At 45.3% G+C, this 18,722-nt stretch overlaps 1 protein-coding gene across 2 annotated transcripts in view; it reads left to right on the top strand.

Moving 5' to 3' along the window:
* Positions 1 to 18,722, top strand: part of ABCC3 (ATP binding cassette subfamily C member 3) — a 131,607-nt gene that overhangs the window by 85,278 nt on the left and 27,607 nt on the right. For both annotated transcript variants that reach the window (XM_053297974.1, XM_053297975.1), the window contains 6 exons: positions 3,543 to 3,669; positions 3,755 to 3,931; positions 5,521 to 5,688; positions 11,997 to 12,180; positions 17,511 to 17,616; positions 17,736 to 17,886. In XM_053297974.1, the coding sequence (XP_053153949.1) occupies positions 3,543 to 3,669; positions 3,755 to 3,931; positions 5,521 to 5,688; positions 11,997 to 12,180; positions 17,511 to 17,616; positions 17,736 to 17,886 (913 nt within the window). The remainder of the gene's footprint in view (positions 1 to 3,542; positions 3,670 to 3,754; positions 3,932 to 5,520; positions 5,689 to 11,996; positions 12,181 to 17,510; positions 17,617 to 17,735; positions 17,887 to 18,722) is intronic.

Below are 18,722 nucleotides of genomic sequence, written 5' to 3' on the forward strand. Positions count from 1 at the left end.
AGTCCCCTCTCTTGAGACTTCTGTCGAGATCTACAGATGGAGCCAGAGGAAGACAGAGGATGGAGGTGGCGGAGCCAGCCCCCAGCAGCCCAGAGAACAGGCACGATGTTGAGGGGCGAGGGGGAAATAGTTTGTGCACCATGCGAGTCTCATAGCAACCTTTGCTCTGTCTTTTTTTTAAACCTGAAATCCTAAAACACCGGAGTTTAAAAAATAATATAGCATCAAACACACAAAAGCAACCCTGTTGTCAAATTCAGTCCACCACTAAAAGCATTAATTACTTCCTGGTGTGTGTGCATGCGTGCATTAATTCCTTGATAATTAATAAAAATTAAAAAGTGTGTGTATGAGTTCCTTCCTGGTGTGTGTGTACATGTGCACATTAATTCCTTCCTGGTGTGTGTGCATATGTGCATTAATTCCTTGATAATTAATAAAAATTAAAAAAAATTAAAGTGTGTGCATGCTTGTATTAATTTCTTCCTTGTGTGCTTGTCTGTGTGCCATGTGCATTAATTCCTTCCTGGCATGTGTGCTTTAATGCGTGCATTAATTCCTTGATATATATTCTTAAAAGATTTTTAAAATCTTGTGTGCCATGCTTTGCGCAGCACAGTAATACTTTCCATGTGTGTATATGTGGGAGTGTGTGCACGCACACTGCCTTGATACTGCCACCCAGTACAAAACTCTTTCCACTCACTCATGATAAAAATTAGAGGGAACGCTGGCAGCACATGTCACATTGGTGTACCTTAGAGGAGCAACAAAGAAAAGGTGTTTCTTAACAATACAAATGGAAGTATTGGGCAGCCTCTGTAGTACAAGAAATACAAATGGTTCCTTGGGATTATACTAAGAGAGAGGGAGAGTGGGGAAGTGACAGATATGCTATGCAGGCAAAAGGGGATGGGGAGAGAGAACACAGACTGAAAGGGGACAAAACTCCATTACCTTTCCTTAGTCGTATGCAATGCCGAAGGAGTGTTGCCCACTCATGGGGAAGGAGGAAATTATGGTCCCTTGGTAGGTTATGCTGGTGGAGGGCAAGGAGAGCCAGCCAGCAGGGTGCAGGTGCAGCACCCAAGACTGTGGCTGCGCAAGGCCACAGCAAGCAGACAAGGGGAGCGTCGGGGTTCCCAGGCAGACAAGCATAAGGGTTAGCTCCTCCTAGGCCCACCTTGGGAAGGACTTCGCTTCAGAGGCTTTTTTCGGGGCATTTCGCTCAGGAATCTCTCTGGGTTTTCCATTTAGGGAGTCTTGGGGCTCTTGGGCATTCAAAACACAGAAAGCTCATGTAAACCCCACACAGAGAGCGATCAAGGCAGTACAGCAGCTGTCCCACACGAGGCGCTCTCACAGGTAGTAATTCAGCTTTGCGATTCTGTACGCTGCAATTGATGGTTCCAGTTTGCCGCTTAGCAGCCCAGTGATTTCAGGGGAAAGAGGATGAACGCAGAGGCAACTGTTTGCAGCAGTGATTTTGTAATTTGTGCCATTAAATCCCTGCAGCAACAGCAACCTTGCTGCCTCTCGGTGATTAAACAGGAGTGTGTCCTGAGTGAGGTCACACCAAGAACAGAAAGATCACACCTAACTGGGGGAGACAGCACCTTTATAGGGGTTCGTTTTGATTAAAGACTCCAAATGTGGGGAAATCCTTAGTTTAAAGCCTCCATTTTGGCAAAGGATGCAGGTGCATGGAGCTCATTTAGATGAGGGCTAGGACAAAGGACTCTAATCAGCATACCTGACTTCAGGTTCCTAGCCCTGATTGTGTTCCAGAGTGTCTGAATTTAAAAGCCCACTGTGGCCTCGCATACTCTTAGCACACTTACAGGGGCGTAACGAGGCTGGAGTGGGCCCAGAGACAAAATTTTAAAATGGGCCCCTCGCTGATACACACACACTCACTTCACATGTGACTTGCCTTGGGGGGCCCCTCAAGGCGTGGGGGCCCCCAGGCAGCCGCCTCCCCTTGCCTAGTGGTAGTTATGCCCCTGCACACTTACACTTATTTTATCCATCCAGAACTCATGCTTCCTCAAGAACAACTCAAACAGCAGAGAACCTCCCTATTTTCAGGTGGACATTCCACTGGTCTAGCTTCTGCACAACAGGGCTATTTGATCTAGTTCTAGATCCAAACTATTTCTGTGGCATCAGATGCCTAGCTGTGCTGGAGTGCTCCTAATGGCGAGCTATAAGTTCCCAACATGGGCAAAAGGAAAGGCAGGGGGGCAGGAGAAGTAGGCTGCTAACATTGTGTTAGTATCCAAATTTGGGTCTCTAGCCTGTCTAAATTGTTGAGTTAACTTGTTCATGACAATAAATTCTCAGGTCTTTTCCATCTATTTACTTTTAGTGGGTTGTTGAGCTGTTTTTCACAGCCTAGCAATACAAATTTTAAAATTGGATACCTTATTGATTGATTGATTGATTGATTGATTTGATTTGATTTCTATACTTAAGGTTGCAGCCAACTAAGCGTAAAATTTCTCAGACTGAATGTGAAGTAGTTTGCTGCACCATGAGGGTTTTTTTTTTAAGCTTCCACCAAGCATATTGGACTGCAGCTCTGCCAACACAATGGGCAGCTCTTTTACTATGGTTACCTTACTGTCCAAATCTAGACAAGAAGAGCTGGTGGTCTGCAGAGGTGCACCTAGGTAATTTTGGAGTTTGGACCTAAAGGTCTTTGGAGGGCCCCCTCCCAAGTATTTTTAACACATTTTAACGCAGTCACATCACTTGGGACAGACTAAAAAGGATTTTGAGGCCCCCAGGGGGTGTGGAGGCCCTGGACTTCAGCCTGGAAGACCAGGGGTAAGAGCGTCTCTGGTGGTCTGTGTGTTTAAGGGTGGAGACATGCCATCATCTCTCAGGTGTCCCAAGTTAACATAATTAGACTTTTTCTGTGGATCTTGGTATGTTGAACTGGAAATAGGGAGAGGACCTAACCAGAGAAGGACAGCCCTAAAAAAGTCCAGTTAGAAGATGGCAAGCAGTTTCAAACTGGGTCCCCTGGTAACTGCTCTCTTTTCTCAGATTGTCTACTAGGTAACGGAGTGTTGTCATGACACAAGTCTCTTTCAAGTCCTCCTCTCTCGCAGCCATTAACTTTTCAGTCGACATTCTTTATTCTTCCCCAGACCACATAACCAAATCTGGTTAAAGCTGATTAAACAGAGTCTCTGGTGGAATGTTGTGTTGAATTCCTGCCAAGTCAAATACAGTATACCTCACACACAAGAACATGAAGAAGAAGCAGGAAGGCGTATTTGCTACTTTATTATAACAAATTCCAGAAGGGTAGTTGTGTAGTAAAAACAAGAAAGATTCAATGGCATTTGAAAAATGGAGTAGACTGGCTCATGAAAACTTATAGCACAGTATATTTGTTAATCTAAAATCTTTAAGGTGCTGCAAGACGCTTTCTTATTTCTACTTTTTATGGTTGCATTGGCCAGGACTGCTTACTGGCAAATACTTTAGATGAGCCCATCCTAGTTTAACCTTTTCTTCTCCTCTTCTTACAGTATTAATTTGTTGGTCCCCACTGGTTCTTTGGTGGCTGTTGTTGGCCATGTTGGCTGTGGAAAATCTTCACTGGTGTCAGCTCTTCTTGGTGAAATGGAAAAGCTCGATGGAGAAGCAGCTGTGAAGGTTGGTTCACAGTAATGTGGGGGAGCACTGAGTATTTGTGTGGCCTGGACACTGATCCCTTGTCTTATTTGCTAAATCATTTCAGGGTTCAGTTGCTTACGTACCCCAACTAGCCTGGATCCAGAATGCCACTTTGAAAGATAACATCTTGTTTGGCCACCTTTATCATGCACAAAAGTATCAAACTATCTTGGAAGCATGTGCCTTACAACAAGATCTCGAGATGCTTCCTGGGGGAGATCAGACTGAGATAGGCGAGAAGGTAAGGCCTTTTATGGCACATGTAGATGTGATGGCTGCTCAACGGATGCTAGAGGAGGAAGATCATAAGTCTTGAACAGAGCCAAAGGCCAAAATCAGGGTGCAAAACTTCTTGCCAAATTTAGGCACAAGAGATTTGTTAGGGACCAGGTGGGAAAGAAAAATGGAAACCTGAACACTAGTGCAGGGCTGCTCAACTTCGGCCCTCCTGCAGATGTTGGCCTACAATTCCCATAATCCCAGGCTATTGGCCACTGTGGCTGGGGATTATGGGAGTTGTAGTTCAAAAACAGCTGGGGGGCCTACGTTGAGCAGGCCTGCTCTAGTGAGAGGAGAGATCCTATTGGTGTGTTCTAGTCTCTGCAGGAATATTTTAAATGTGAGAACAAAGCAGTTGCAGAGAATGATTTTGTTTTTAAAGCAGATTAGAGAAGAAGAGAATAACAAGGGGGAAATTATGTGGGGGAATTAATGTAGGATTAGAAAGGGATGGTAATGTTTTTAGGGAATTAAATAGGAAAGGAGCATGAACAAAGTGCAAGAACTGATGGTGCATGGAGAAGAAAGGAAAATAAGAGTTTAAAAGTGAAGGATGGATTTTGGATAACTTCTTGCAGGCACAGAGGAATTACATACTAGGAAAACTACTATTGAAACACACTCTCTGTTCTCAATATTTCACTTTAAAAAATATTTAAGTTCGACAAAGGGAGTGAGAAGAGGCAATGGCCAGGTTTCGACAAACAGCAGCAGATTTAGGAGACACCTGCTTCCTGCTGTCTTCAGGAACTCAGGTATCATCCACTGTTTTAGGTGCCAGTGGCTACTGATCACCTGGATTTTTGCGCACGTCCCTTAAACCAGTGCAGGATATATGGAGCAATATGTATTAGCCCACAGGGAAGAATACAACTAAGATTTAAATGAAATGCAAGTCACTCATTAAGTGAAACCCAACTCATGGAAGCAAGTAATTCACAATACACACGATTCCAGGGAAGGTTAATAGCTAATCCAACCTATTAACAGAACCTTCACAGAATCAACCCTTCACAGAACCTCCACAGAAACATATTTCCTGACATTTTTTAGCACTACTCTGCCCCATGTGGAATGCTATCTTGTTACACTGTAGATGTTTAGAGAGTGCTACTTTACAAAGTGATGATCAAACAAATGGATGTTTAACATGACTGCCTCTATCAGCCTTCATCTCAACTTTGGATATACAGGGTTATGCAGTGTTGTTTAGATCAGAGATTCTCAACTTTGGGTCCCAGATGTTATTGGACTTCAACTCCCATAATCCCCAACCCCAGTGGCCTTTGGTTGGGGATTATGGGAGTTGAAGTCCAATAAAATCTGGAGACACAACGCTGAGAATCCCTGGTTTAGATTATCTAGTGAGGATGTCTCGGGTACAGTCTCAAATTCCCAGCTTTCAATAAAAAATAACAAGCTTTCCACAAGTGTCATAATAGAATGGTTGGGCTGTTAACCAAACAGACCTTATAGTGGTGGATCTGATCTCTCTGTTGGATTTAAAAGGAGTGACATACATTTCTTCCTCTCTTTTTGTCCCTCACGCAGGGCATCAATCTCTCAGGTGGTCAGCGGCAGCGAGTGAGCCTTGCCCGTGCAGTGTTCAGTGATGCTGATGTTTACTTGCTAGATGACCCTCTTTCAGCTGTGGATTCCCATGTGGCCAAACATATATTTGACAAAGTAGTTGGACCAGAAGGAATACTTAAAGGAAAAGTGAGCCTACAGAGTTCTAGAAATTTGCATCATTGCAGTCACTCCAACATAGTAGAGATTCTCACATAGAATCGTGAGAAGCTCAGCTTTCATTTGAAACAGAGATTGCATTCTTAATTCTTAAAAGTTGTGGGGAAAGTGTTCATAAAATGTGCGAGCAATGTGCCCTTTCTTACAAAGTGTGGGAGTTCCCAGTCAGAGGCAAGACTTTGCTTTCCTTACTATGAAAACAACCTGCAGCCCCTTTCCTAGACATGTGTGCCCTCAGGGCAGCATCTCTGCATTGCAGCAGACTATTTTCAACAGCATTTCAATATGATTACAACACCGTCTGTTTGTGACTTGCAGTTGTCCCGATACTTGCCTGCCTCACAGCCACTCACACTATATTCTTGCTTCTTTCTCCATCCTTCCATTTGGTTAGTGGCAAAGAGAAGGGCATCTGCCATTGGTTAAACCATCTGTCATTGGTTAAACAATTGACACACTTCATTCTCCAGAACACAAGTAAAGTTTTTGTTTTGGTGAAAGAGGTGTGTGACCTAACCTATAGGGCATGAACCCTTATCTACTCCATTTTGGAACTCCGGTCCCATTCTCAGTTGGTAAGGTTTTGGGAGCTGTGCATGCCCTCCCAATTTTTTTTTATTGCCTTCAAGGGGAAAACAAGTTAGGAGAGAGAAGAAGTTATTGTGTATGAGGTTCGCAGTGGGCATGAGGGCATTTCCTCCTCCTTCATTCAGCTGCTGGGTAGGACAGAGCCTTCATACCAGTAGCGGCCAGTGTGGGTGCCGCCGGGGTGGTGGGGGTAGCAAGAGGCACCTTCAAGCATCAATTAGGAGGTGCTTGCCTCTGCTGTGGCAGCACCTGCAAGCTGCTTAGAGCTGCAGCGCGCCACCCAGCACTCCCTGTCGTGGGGGATCAGCTCTGCCACTCATCTGGCTTCCATGGAGCTATCCCCCGCCGGTGGCCAGGTGAGTGGCAGAGCTGATCCCCCACCACAGGAAGTGCTGCGTGGTGCGCTGCAGCTTGCAGGTGCTGCCGGAGTGGAGGTAAGCACCTTCTGATTTATACTTAAAGGTGCCTCTTGCTGCCCCCACAGTGGTGCCTAGAATCAGAAGCAGAGGCGTATCTAGGGAAAATAGCACCTAGGGCAAGCACTGAAATTGCGCCCCCTGTCCAAACATCTCACACCCATCTTTCAGACAGCTTTACCATAATATCAACTCAAAAATACAAGTCAAGCTCGTTAATCTTTTAATATTTCAAAAACTATTTAGCAGTGGACATAGCCAGACCAAAAAATGCTGGGAAACTACAAATTTCAGTATGCTGGGGCTCATGAAATACCCAAATACTATGTGGAGGTGTACTTGGAAAACTAAACAGAAGTGCCTGTCTAATTCTCTACTATGCATTGTAGCATAGCTATTACATACGTTTTAAAAATAAATGGAGAATTTGACTTTTCCCAGATATTCTGAAAATAATTAAAGGATTTGCAGAGTAAACTGTGTCACTGCTTGGAATATATTCTAGTATTTCAGAAAGACAGTTAAAATGAGAGAAAGAGAACAAGAAACTCCCAGTGGGCCTTAATACTAAGGATTTCACACTGATTCAAAGACTGATTCAAAGATTAATAGCCATATTATTAAGACATCACATTTAACTCACTTATCACAAGAAGCAAAGTAAGAGCAAATGAATATAATCCTAGCTCATAAGCTTCAGCTCAGTATTCACAAGCCCTGATTCTCTGTACTTAGTGCCAAACTAAATATGCGTACAGTGACATATTATATTAAAAAAAACTACCTGCAGCCCCTTCAGGGGGGCTTCCTAAAGGCCATGTGTAGGGGGTCTGCAACTGTTCCTTCTCCCCTTGCTGGCCTCTAGGGCCTCTCAGGGACCATTTGAGTATGTGCGGTGGCCGTTTTTCAAAATAATTTTTTTTTAAATGGCCGCTGAAAACAAAATGGTCACCATGCGTACTCAAATGGCCTCTGCAAGGCCTGGCATGGCCTAGGGCCTCACAGAGGCCATTTGAGCATGCATGATGGCCATTTTGTTTTCAGTAGCCATTTTTATTTTATTTTTTAATTTTTAAGAATGGCGCCCCCTTTCAAGTGGCGCCCGGGGCACGTGCCCTGCCTGCCCTGCCCTAGATACGCCCCTGATCAGAAGTCAGATTGGAACTTACTAGTTGGAATCTGAAGTCAGAACCATAACTGATCTCCAAGGAGAACCTTCTTTTTTACCCATATTAGATCAGAGTCTTGATTAGTTTGCCAGCTGGTTCGGTTTCAAAGGGCCTAGATTGATGTTCCCAAGGGCCTTCTCCCTACCTCCTGATATTCTGTCTGAGAGACATGTAAAGCTGGTCCAGTTTCCGCCTTGGGACCTCTGGCTGATTATTGCAAGCAAAAGCTCTTGTAGCTCTTAAAGTATGCAAGCACAGAAAAGAGAATTGAAACATGGAAGTTCAATGTAGATCACAGGAGGGGACTCCTATTCCTGCATGCTTAATTCCTGACTAGATAATAGGTTCACAGTACAGCCTTTGTGGGGATGTGGGCAATAGCATTTCAGCAGAGATTATTATTTTTCATATATCTTATCTGAATGGCTTATTACTGGTAATATTTTTGTACTGATTCTTTTTCACAGTTTTCTGTCATACTTTGGTTTGTTTGCATTTCTAAATTAAAAAAGAATGTAGTATATAATGAAGAATATAAGTATATCAAAATATCCTATATACCAATAGAAACATTCAGTGTAAAGATTTAATATAATAAAGCATATAAGTATAATTTTAAGAGTGCTGTATAACAGATTGAAAATACTTTATCAACAGTTCTTTAATTCTATTAGATAACCAGGGAGAACAAACTCATACATTTGATGAAATAGGAGCAAGTTTAGCACACACACAAATGTACATTTTTGCCTACTCTCTCAGGTTTTCTCTCTGTTGATCCTTCAATGTCCTTCCCCTCATACTCTCTCCCCCCCTTCTGAGTTACAGCTCTGGTGCTTTTTCTTTTAGTTTTGCTTTCTTTTCTGCTTTTGGTGATTCTGTTTCTTGTCCTTGGATTTGACCCATTCATCCTCAGTTCTGGCTTAATTTTTTTCTGAGGGCAGAACAAGGTGTTACAAGAGAAATGGAACTCTTGCTGCTCAATCTTTATTTCTTCGCTTTTCTTGGTAGTGTCTTGTATTACAAAATACATGGCATGGTGTTGCATATGTTTCCTTGACCCCATCATGACATTTCTGATTGGTGGAGGGCCAGAATCTAGTTTTGCCTTTTAGATCTATTTGTTCTTGTGTTAGTACTCCTGTTAGGACATCCTTGGTCCAGCATTTGTCAAGAGATCCTGGTGATTTTCTGCATTGTATATTCTTTACTTCTTTTTCTCTTGCTCTTTCATATGTGTCATCTTTAACTGGCGCTATAGCTTTTTTCATTCAGTGTCACTCTTCTGTTCTAGATTCTTCATCCTGCAACAGTGGTGGCTGGTGGTTTCTGGGACTGGGGGGCAGTAGGCAGAGCAGGTGATAGGTGAAGCCACAGGTAGTGAGGGGTGGAGCCAGTTGTAGGCAGCTGTGGCAATGGAGCCAGGACTAGGCGGTTGTCTTAGCAATAACTGGCAGTGTATAGATTTATAGCTAACAAGTGGGATCAAAATACAAACACACAAGCACACAAATCACAATTGCTTATCAGCAGAGGTACAGAGAAATATGGAAAACATCCGTTGCTTTATAGTGCTTAACAGGACTACAGTAGTGTGTAGATCTGTATCTAACATGGCAGGATAAAAAGACAAGCGCACACACAGGAAAAGAACAAGCCACAAGTAAAGCACAGACCAACTAAAAAAGGTTGCTTTTGTGGAGAGTAGATGCATTCTGAAGTCACCAGGGCAGCTCTGTCTGCCTGATTATTTCAAAAATGAATACTACTACTACTACTAGCAAACAACAAGAAGAAAGAACTCTGAGCCGGAGTGGTACAGTGATTAGTGTGGTGGATTTGATGGTGAAATCCAGCTTCAAATCCCCATTCAGCCATGAAATTCTCTTGGTGACTCTGAGTCTGGGACAGTCACTTATCTCTCAGCATAACCTTCCTCATAGGGCTGTTGAGGGGATAAATGTAACCATATACACCACTCTGGGCTTCTTAGAGGAAGCACAGGCTATACATGTCAAAGTAAATAAATTTATATAAGCCACAGGTAAAGCAGTTTGTTCTGTTCTTTTTTTTACTGTCCTTTCAAATTCATGCTATTTCTTTTATTGACAATATTGCTTCTGTGCATAAGAACAGCTCTGTTGGATCAGGCCCAAGACCTATCTAGTCCAGCATCCTGTTTCCCACAGTGGCCCACCAGATGCCTCTGAGAAACCCACAGGCAAGAGGTGAGGGCATGCCCTCTCTCTTGCTGTTGCTCTCCTTCAACTGGTATTTAGAGGCATCTTGCCTCTGAGGTTGGAGGTGGCCTATAGCCACCAGACTAGTAGCCATTGATAGACCTGTTCTCCATGAATTTGTCTAAAACCCTTTAAAAGCCATCCAAGCTAGTGGTCATCACCACATCCCATAGCAGAGGATTTCATAGATTAATTATGCGCTGTCTGAAAAAAGTACTTCCTTTTGTTGGGCCTAAATTTTCCAGCATTCAGTTTCATGGGATGACCCCTAGTTCTAGCGTTGTGAGAGAGGGGAAAAAATTCTCTACTCCATGAATAATTTTATAAACCTCTATCATGTCTCCCCATTGTTGCTCTTTTCCAAATTAAAAAGCCCCAGATGCTATAGCTTGCCTCATAAGGCCCCGATCATCTTGGTTGCCCTCTTCTGCACCTTTTCCAGTTTTACAATAATAATAACAGAAGATAAAAGTTTGTCTTCTGCTTCATTCTCTGAGTTTTTGTCCTTCTCCTACTTTTCCTTTAACACCAGTGTTACTAAGATTGTTCATCTTTCAAGATCTGTTCTCATATGTTGTCTCCTGTTACATGTACTGCATCACCTTTAATTCATATATATGTTTCACTTCATATCCTTTTTTTCTGCCTTTAACATGCTGTTGTCAATATTCTCTCTTTTTTAAAAAGCCTCTTGATTTATCTTCTCTAATTATGATTTCAAAAGTTCAGATTTTAAAAGTTTTCATGCTGTCAATCCAGCTTTGTGAATTGCAGTTTTAGATAGAGGATGAATAAGGTTTTACTTGCTGGTTTTGTTCACAAGGGTGTGGTGGTAGTTCACTTCATGGTAAGTGGCCACTTCTGTATTAATTCTAATCCATATAGTTGTTTTTAAAAAGGCTTTTAATTTTATCAAAATAAAAATAAACCACTACTACAATAATAAGTATTTTATTCAGAGATCCCAGTGTATTATGAGTCACAGCTCTTCATCGGGGGACTATATAAAGAAATCAATTTATTAAAAATCTTTTAAAAAAATTTTTAAAGTATGATGACAAAAAGTAAATGCTGGCTCACATATTGAACAAGGCAACATAGCTGTTCTGAACTACCTGCGCCACTGTAGGCCTCTAAAGCAATGCTGTGGTGCTGTGGAACAGGGCTCATCTGCTACAAAACTACAAAATCAAAATATGAAGCAAAATGTAAAACAAACAAACAGTTAAAACATGCCCAAACATCACTTTAAGACTTATAAAATGTGAACAAACTGCAGTACTTAACAAAAAAAACTGAAGTAACCAATACTGTTCATGAACAGATAAAATGATGCTCTCATTGGCAATGGCCGGTCTGACTAAAGAGTAAGGCTGTATACAGTCGTAAAGGTTCACTGTATAAAGTCAGTGAACATACCTGAGATAGAAAGGCAAACACATTCAGTTACACCAAAACTGTAAGCTCCAGCTCCTCATTTAACCCATTGGGTACTAAACTGTTAAGCCTAATAATCGAACTTGCTTCTTTCTCCAGCTTCCTACTTTTTCCTTTATGAACTGAATAGTGCAAATTATGGATCGTGTGTTATATGTTGCATTCCCAGCCAATGTTTAATCAAAGGAGTAGTGGTGTTCTTGTGCTTAATATTGTTCAGATGTTTCCCTGTTTTTCTTTTCAAAGGCATGGTGGTTCTTCGTCCTACGTATAAACATTTGATAGCATAAACCACAATCAGGCATGTTGTAAAATGAAAAAGAACAACAGATCTATTATCTATTCTAGAGGACTGACAAAAACTGTCCTTCTGTTCTGCCTTTAATTTTAGCAAGGCAGCTCCTGACCTTGTCTTGTTACATTTTCAGACTCGAATTTTGGTGACCCACAGCATCACTTTTTTGCCCCAGGTGGACCACATTGTTGTCATTGTAGATGGTAAAATCTCTGAAATGGGGTCTTATCAAGGGCTTTTGCAACAAAACGGATCTTTTGCAGAGTTCCTCCGCAATTATGCACCTGATGAAGACGTAGAAGAAGATGAGCCTACAAGTGAGTTTTTCATTTTTTGTCTTGTGATGTCTTCTGTCTTCTGGTTGTGACTATATTTAAAAGGCCAGGATGGTTTGGAACTGTGTTGAATTTTTAAAAAATGTGTGTGGGGGAAATGAGCACATATTCATATTTACATGTGCATTACAAGTGGAGGAGGGGAGCACAAGACTTCTTCTCAACATTCAAGAACATACATTTTCTCAAAGTTTCCTGTAGAACTGATATTGGGTAGATTTAGAAGCAGCTTTAAGAACATAAGAAAAGCCCTGCTGGTTCTTCAGAGGCAAGATTTCAAACTGGCTTCCAGATAGGGATGTGCCTGAACTGGTTCAGTGCCTCAGAACAGAAGTGCCAAACCAGTTTGGGCAGGTGCAGCTGAGCCAGTCCGGTGGGACAGAAATCGGCTCCTTTTGAAAAGGAGGAACACTCCTCTGCCATCCCACCACTCATCCGGGCCTGGCGTTGGTATACAAAAGACCATGTGCAGCTGGTTCCTTGTTCCCAGCAGCCTGGGCATGGCATTGGCAGGCACATGGCCACTGTCACACACAGGCTAAAGGGAACAAGGAAGCAGCTGTGTGCAGTCTTTCGCACACCAGCGCCAGTCCTGGATAAGCTTTGGGGCAGTTGAGGAGCAGGTAAACACCTGTGTCCCTCCTCTTCTAAGGATCCGATCTCCGTCTCGCCCGTGGCTGCTGAGCTGGCTCTTGCACATTGCTACTTCCGGGCGGGCTATTGGGTGGAGACTGCTTTGCTCATGCTGATGGATGATCTTCAATTAGGAATTGACAGAGGGAATGCGACTCGTTTGGTCCTTTTGGTTCTCTAGGCAGCTTTTGATACTATTGGCCATAATATCCTTCTGAAGCATCTAAGGGAGTTGGGGGTGGGAGGCACTGCTTTGCAGTGGTTCCACTCCTACCTCTCAGGCAACTTCCAGATGGAGATTGTTGCTCCTCAAAATCTGAATATGGTGTCCCCCATGGCTCCATATTGTCTCCTCTGCTTTCTGACGTCTACATGAAACTGCTGGGAGAGAGCATCAGGAGATTTGGTGAAAGGTATTATCAGTATGTTGATGACACCCAAATCTATTTCTCCATCTCAGCATTATCAGGAGAAGGCATCTCCTCCCTAAACGCCTGCCTAGAGATGGTGATGTACTGGATGAGGGATAACAAACTGAATCCAGTTTGGAGACTGAATCCAGATAAAACGGAGAGGTCAGAACTCGGGAGACAATTTTGATCTGCTGGTTCTGAATGGGGTCACACTACCCCAGAAGGTCTGAGGATGCTTTTGGATCCAAACCTCTCCCCTGGTGTCCCAGGTTGAGGCAGTGGCCAGAGGGTGCTGTCTATCAGCTTCAGCTGATATACCAGCTGCGACTGTTTCTTGAGATAAACAACCTCAGAATAGTGCTGCATATGTAAGTAACTGCCAGACTTGATTACTGCAATGTTCTCTATGTGGGGCTGCCTTTGTACATAATCCAAAAACTGCAGTTGGTACAGAATGCGGCTGCTAGGTTGGTCTCTAGGTCATTTCAGAGAGACCATTTTGCTCTTTTACTAAAAGAGGTACACTGGCTTCCACTACGTTTCCAGTCAAAATACAAAATGCTGGTTATCCGATATAATAAAGCCCTTGCGTGTGCGCCCGTGTCTCTGGTGTCTGCGTCCGTGTCTCCCTTGGCTGATCTGGGCATGCGCAGAGCGCATGCCCAGAACACGCCGAGGGAGACACGACCGCAGGCACCAGGCGGCCATGTTGGCTGGTTGGTCGCCCAGCCGCGGGGAGGCCAGAGGCGGCGGTGGCAGGCGGCACTCTTGGCGGTGGCGAAAATCTCCGCCCGGCTGGGAGGCCAGAGGCAGTGGTGGCGGGCGGCACTCTTGGCGGCGGCGGCGGAACTCTCCGCCCGGCCAGGAGGCCAAAGGCGGTGGCGGCGGCGGGCGGCACTCTTGGCAGCGGCGGCGGAACTCTCCGCCCGGCCGCCCACAGCGACAGCGGCCCTCTCGGCCCAGCGGCAGCGGCACTCTTTTAGCGCCCATTAATGCGCCGTCGTCCGCACCGGCGGCAGCCGCGTCTGCATCTCCAGCTCTCGCCGCCTGCGCGCTCTCCCGGTAGCTCACCGCTGAACGGCTGTTAAACCGACCATGCAGGGAAGCAGCCTGCTCCCTCCCCGGCGCTGCCTCTAATCTGCCCTCACCAGTCCGGCTCTCGCCCGGCTCTTTGCTCCTGCATCATCCTTTATCTGCTGCTGCTGCTCCTCAGGTTCCCCCCCCCAACTCTGGCAGCAAATAAAGTGTCTTCATGAACCCCAAGGATGTCCGGGAAGCACTATAAAGGCCCTGAAGTCAGCTGTTGCATCAAGTATTTCTTTTTTTTTTTTTTTTACATTTCTATCCCGCTCTTCCTCCAAGGAGCCCAGAGCGGTGTACTACATACTTGAGTTTCTCTTTCACAACAACCCTATGAAGTAGGTTAGGCTGAGAGAGACGTGACTCGCCCAGAGTCACCCAGCTAGTTTTCATGGCTGAATGGGGATTTGAACTCGGGTCTCCCCGATCCTAGTCCAGCACTCTAACCACCACACCACGCTGGCTTCAATGTCATTTTCTGGGTAGGAGGAATGAGTTGTTTGATGTGTATCACGCTTTGTGTGTACGGGTATATTATGGATGAGATTTGGGGGTGGGCTGGGGGGAGGGTGCAGGGCAAGAGGGAGTGGGGAAGGGGGAGGCGGAAGGGCAAGAGGGAGTGGGGGAGGGGGAGGGCAAGAGAGTGGGGCAGAAGGGAGGGAGGGAGAGTGGGGCAGTACTCTCAGAAAAGGGCCCCCACTCTCGGCCAGAGGAGGTGGTGGGCCCGGCCAGGTGGAGGAGGACGTGGTGTGGCCAAGGCAGCGGAGCTGTTACTGGTGGGAAGATTGTGGAGGAGAGAAGAATCTATATATCTATATATTTAATATGCTTAGCCGGCATGTGTGTCATTAATTTGGTGGTGGAACTCTCGTGAGAGCTCTTGGCATTGGGCGAGAGTTTGGAAAAAGATGGCGGTGGATCGTGGCGGCGGGCTGCTAAATGGCCTGAGGAGGCAGCCTCGGCTGGCCGGCAGCGGTGGGACAGCAGGCCTGCCTATCCAGAGTAAGTGGGAGGCGGCGGCGGGCCCGGCCGCAACAGAGAGGCGGCGGGCCCAGCCACCAGGGTGAGGAGGCGGCTGGCCCCCCAGGCCAAAAACCGTGGGGCGGGGAGAAGTGAGCCAGGTGGGGGGGAAGTGGGAGGCAGCGGGACGGACTGGTCCTGGCTTGGGTGGCACCAGAGGGAGGGAGTGGGGAGCGGGCGGTGGGGTGAAGCCCCCACACCTTTTGCAGCCTGGGGCGGGAGGGAAAAGGGCGGTGGGGCTTTCCTGTTCGCCTCCTGCGAGCAGGAATGGTGGCGGAGGGGTCCTTTCTGGCCGCCTACCACGAATCTATGCAGGTGGTGGTGGGGAGGAATGGAAGCGGTGAGGGCAAGAGAGCGTGGGGCTGGAGGGAGGGAGGGAGGGAGGGAGAAACACCTGGCCCCAAGGAGGGCACAGATGCTCTGTGCCGGGTCGGCTAGTGTGTGTGTGTGTGTGTGTGTGCGCGTGTATGTGTGTGTGTGTGTGTATATATATATATATATATATATAAAAAAATAAAAGGATAGTGGGCAAGGGTCTGTAAGGGAGGAAAGAGCTCCTTTAGGAGAAGGAGGCTGCCACTGTGTGAATTAGATGAGGAACCAAGACGAACAAGATCTGTTAACTCAGGAAGGGAGAGAGAGAAGGGAGGGGAAGAAAGTGGTGAAGAGCGAGTGGAGGGGAAGAGAGAAAGAAGGAAGGGTGAGGGGCCGGCCTGGGCACTGGCTTGAGGGGAATGAGTGGCTGTGGCATCAGCGAGGAAGGGCTGCTGCATTGGCAGAAGGAGGCACACAAGCGAGGGACCGGCCCGAGCCTGTCAGTGTCCTGAGGGGAACAAGCAGCCATGGTGTGCTTGGTTGCTTACAAGCAGTGAGGAAGGGCCGGGTCCACTGTTGCTGTGGGTGAGGGTGGCTTGGGTGAGGATGTGGAGGTCTCTGAGGTTAGGGGGCTGCAGCTTGGCCAGTTGGTGCCGGCAACGCTGCAGCCGTGACCAAATGGGGTGAGGGGGATGGAAGCAATGGGATGGAGGAGCAGGAGCAGGAGCGCAGCTAAGGTGAGGGTGGAGAGAACTCTGAGGTGAGGGGGCTGTGGTGGGGGGGTGGGTGAGGAACTAGCATGGGATAAGCTAGTAACCTATAAAGCCCTAAACAGTTTAGGCCCTGGGTATGTAAGATAACATCATCTTCACCATGAGCCCCACCGCCCATTGAGGTCATCTGGAGAGGTTTGTCTGCAATTGCCACTGGCTCATCTGGTGGCTATGAGGAGACAGGTCTTCTCTGTTGCATTCCCAAGACTCTGGAATGTACTCCCTGCTGAGATAAGAGCCTCCCCATCTCTGACAACTTTAAAGTCTCTAAAGACTTGTTTTTTCAACCAAGATTTTTAACTGGACTATGATTTTAAATTGTTTTTAAGGTTTTCATTTTTAATCTTTGTGGTGGTGTGAATTACCCAGAGATAGGAGTTTGGGGTGGTCTACAAATTTGAAAAATTAAATAAATAAGAAATATGCCTCTGAATACCAGTTGCAGGGGAGTAACAGCAAGAGGGGGGGCATGGCTTCACGTCTTGCCTGTGGGCTTCTCAGAGGCATCTGGTGGGCCACTGTGTGACAGGATGCTGGACTAATCTAGACTCGCTTTGCCATCTGGTCTAGTCAGCACTCTATTGGTGTCTAGGGCAATTGGCTGCAATTAGGATAGGAGATAAAGTTTTTTCTTCACAGTAAGGCTCTCCTCCTTTCCTCCCCCTGCCACCCCAGCAGACAATTGCATTTGTTCAGTTATCAAGGTACTAGTTCTGGATCAGGACAAATGCCGCAGTAAGATTAGTTACTTCTATTGCTTCTCAGAAATTTTGTGTATACCAGCCATAGCTCACAATGCCATCTTAGTCCCTTGCCTTCTCTTAGGGCAAGGGAACCTACTTACACCTACGGAATGAGGAAGAGCCAACACCTCACCAGCCCAAAACTGCTTGCCAATGGAATTGCAAGAGTTGCCTAGAACCCTATACACTGAAGGCCCTACACAACATTTTTTTCAGAACAGCTGAGTTTCCTTCTTGATTCTCACACTTCTGTGACTTAGAAAGCGCTGCATTTCTTAAAGACTGGCTCAGCAAAAAGTCAAAATAAACAAAAAATATATACTCTTCCTTTGCAGTTGTGGAGGATGAAGAAGTCCTACTTGCTGAAGATACACTCAGCAACCACACAGATCTGGCAGACAGTGAACCAGTGACAAATGAAGTCCGTAAGCAATTCCTGAGGTAATTCTGGAAGCTGCTCTAAAGGCACCTTTCTGTATATAGAAAACTTGTGTGCTTGTCTGTCCTATAGTTCAGTTACTTACCATCATGTTTTTTTGTCTTTCTCTTTTTTTAATTAGACAACTTAGTGTAATATCTTCAGATGGTGAATGTCCTAGCAAAATGTCTACAAAAAGACGGATGTGTGATAAAAAGCCACCTGAGCTGCCTCTACCCAAAAAAGGTCCTTCTGAGAAACTTATTCAGGCTGAAGCCATAGAAACGGGCAGGGTAAGGAAGGCTTGCTTAAAGAACAGTACATGCATCAAATAAGAGCATAGCTATGTCCTGAGAAGCTCTCAAATCAAGAAAAGATTTCTTCAGTCCTCCCAAAGCTAATGAATACAAAGTGGGGTGAAAGGAATTAAGGTTCAAATTGAATTGTCTTGTAAAATTCTTGAGGTATGTTAGCTCCTCCAGTTCAAGGACTACTGGCAATTCAGTTCCTATTGCTTCCTTTCATCTCATTCCACAAAATAAACAGGCTAAAACCAGCAAAGGAGCAGGGAGTTATGAGCCCATGGATCTATCGAAGTTCCTGTAGCAATACAGAGCAGCATTTCTGTGCAGACTCTGGTGAAATAACTGGAGACACTGGCCATGAGCTCATGTTCCTCCTTGGGTATGGGACAGTGTTCCCTAACAGGGATTCCCAGATGTTGTTTATAACTCTCATAATCCCCAATTAAAGACAGCTGAAAATGCTGAGTCTAGTAGTCAACAGCATCTGGGCATCCCTGCTACTGGGAACACTGGTGAGCAAGGGCATTGCTAGGTACTTGAAAGATCTGGGATCTGGGCCCACAACCTCCCTTTTTGATAAAACCCAATCATGTTCCACCCTGCAAGAATAATTACATAGGTTTTTAAGGTCTCTGATATAATAATACAGTAGAACCTTATACATGTCTACTTGAAAGTAAACTCTGTTGTCGTCTCTGGAACTTGCTCCAAGTTAATAACAACAGGAAGTTCCACAGAGACAAATGTAAAGTCCCTGCATTTGGATAAAAATGAAATGAAATGCACAAGTACAAGATGGGGAGACTTGGCTTGGTAGCATTACA

Source organism: Hemicordylus capensis, chromosome 2 (assembly GCF_027244095.1).
Source record: "Hemicordylus capensis ecotype Gifberg chromosome 2, rHemCap1.1.pri, whole genome shotgun sequence".
NCBI lineage: Eukaryota > Metazoa > Chordata > Lepidosauria > Squamata > Cordylidae > Hemicordylus > Hemicordylus capensis.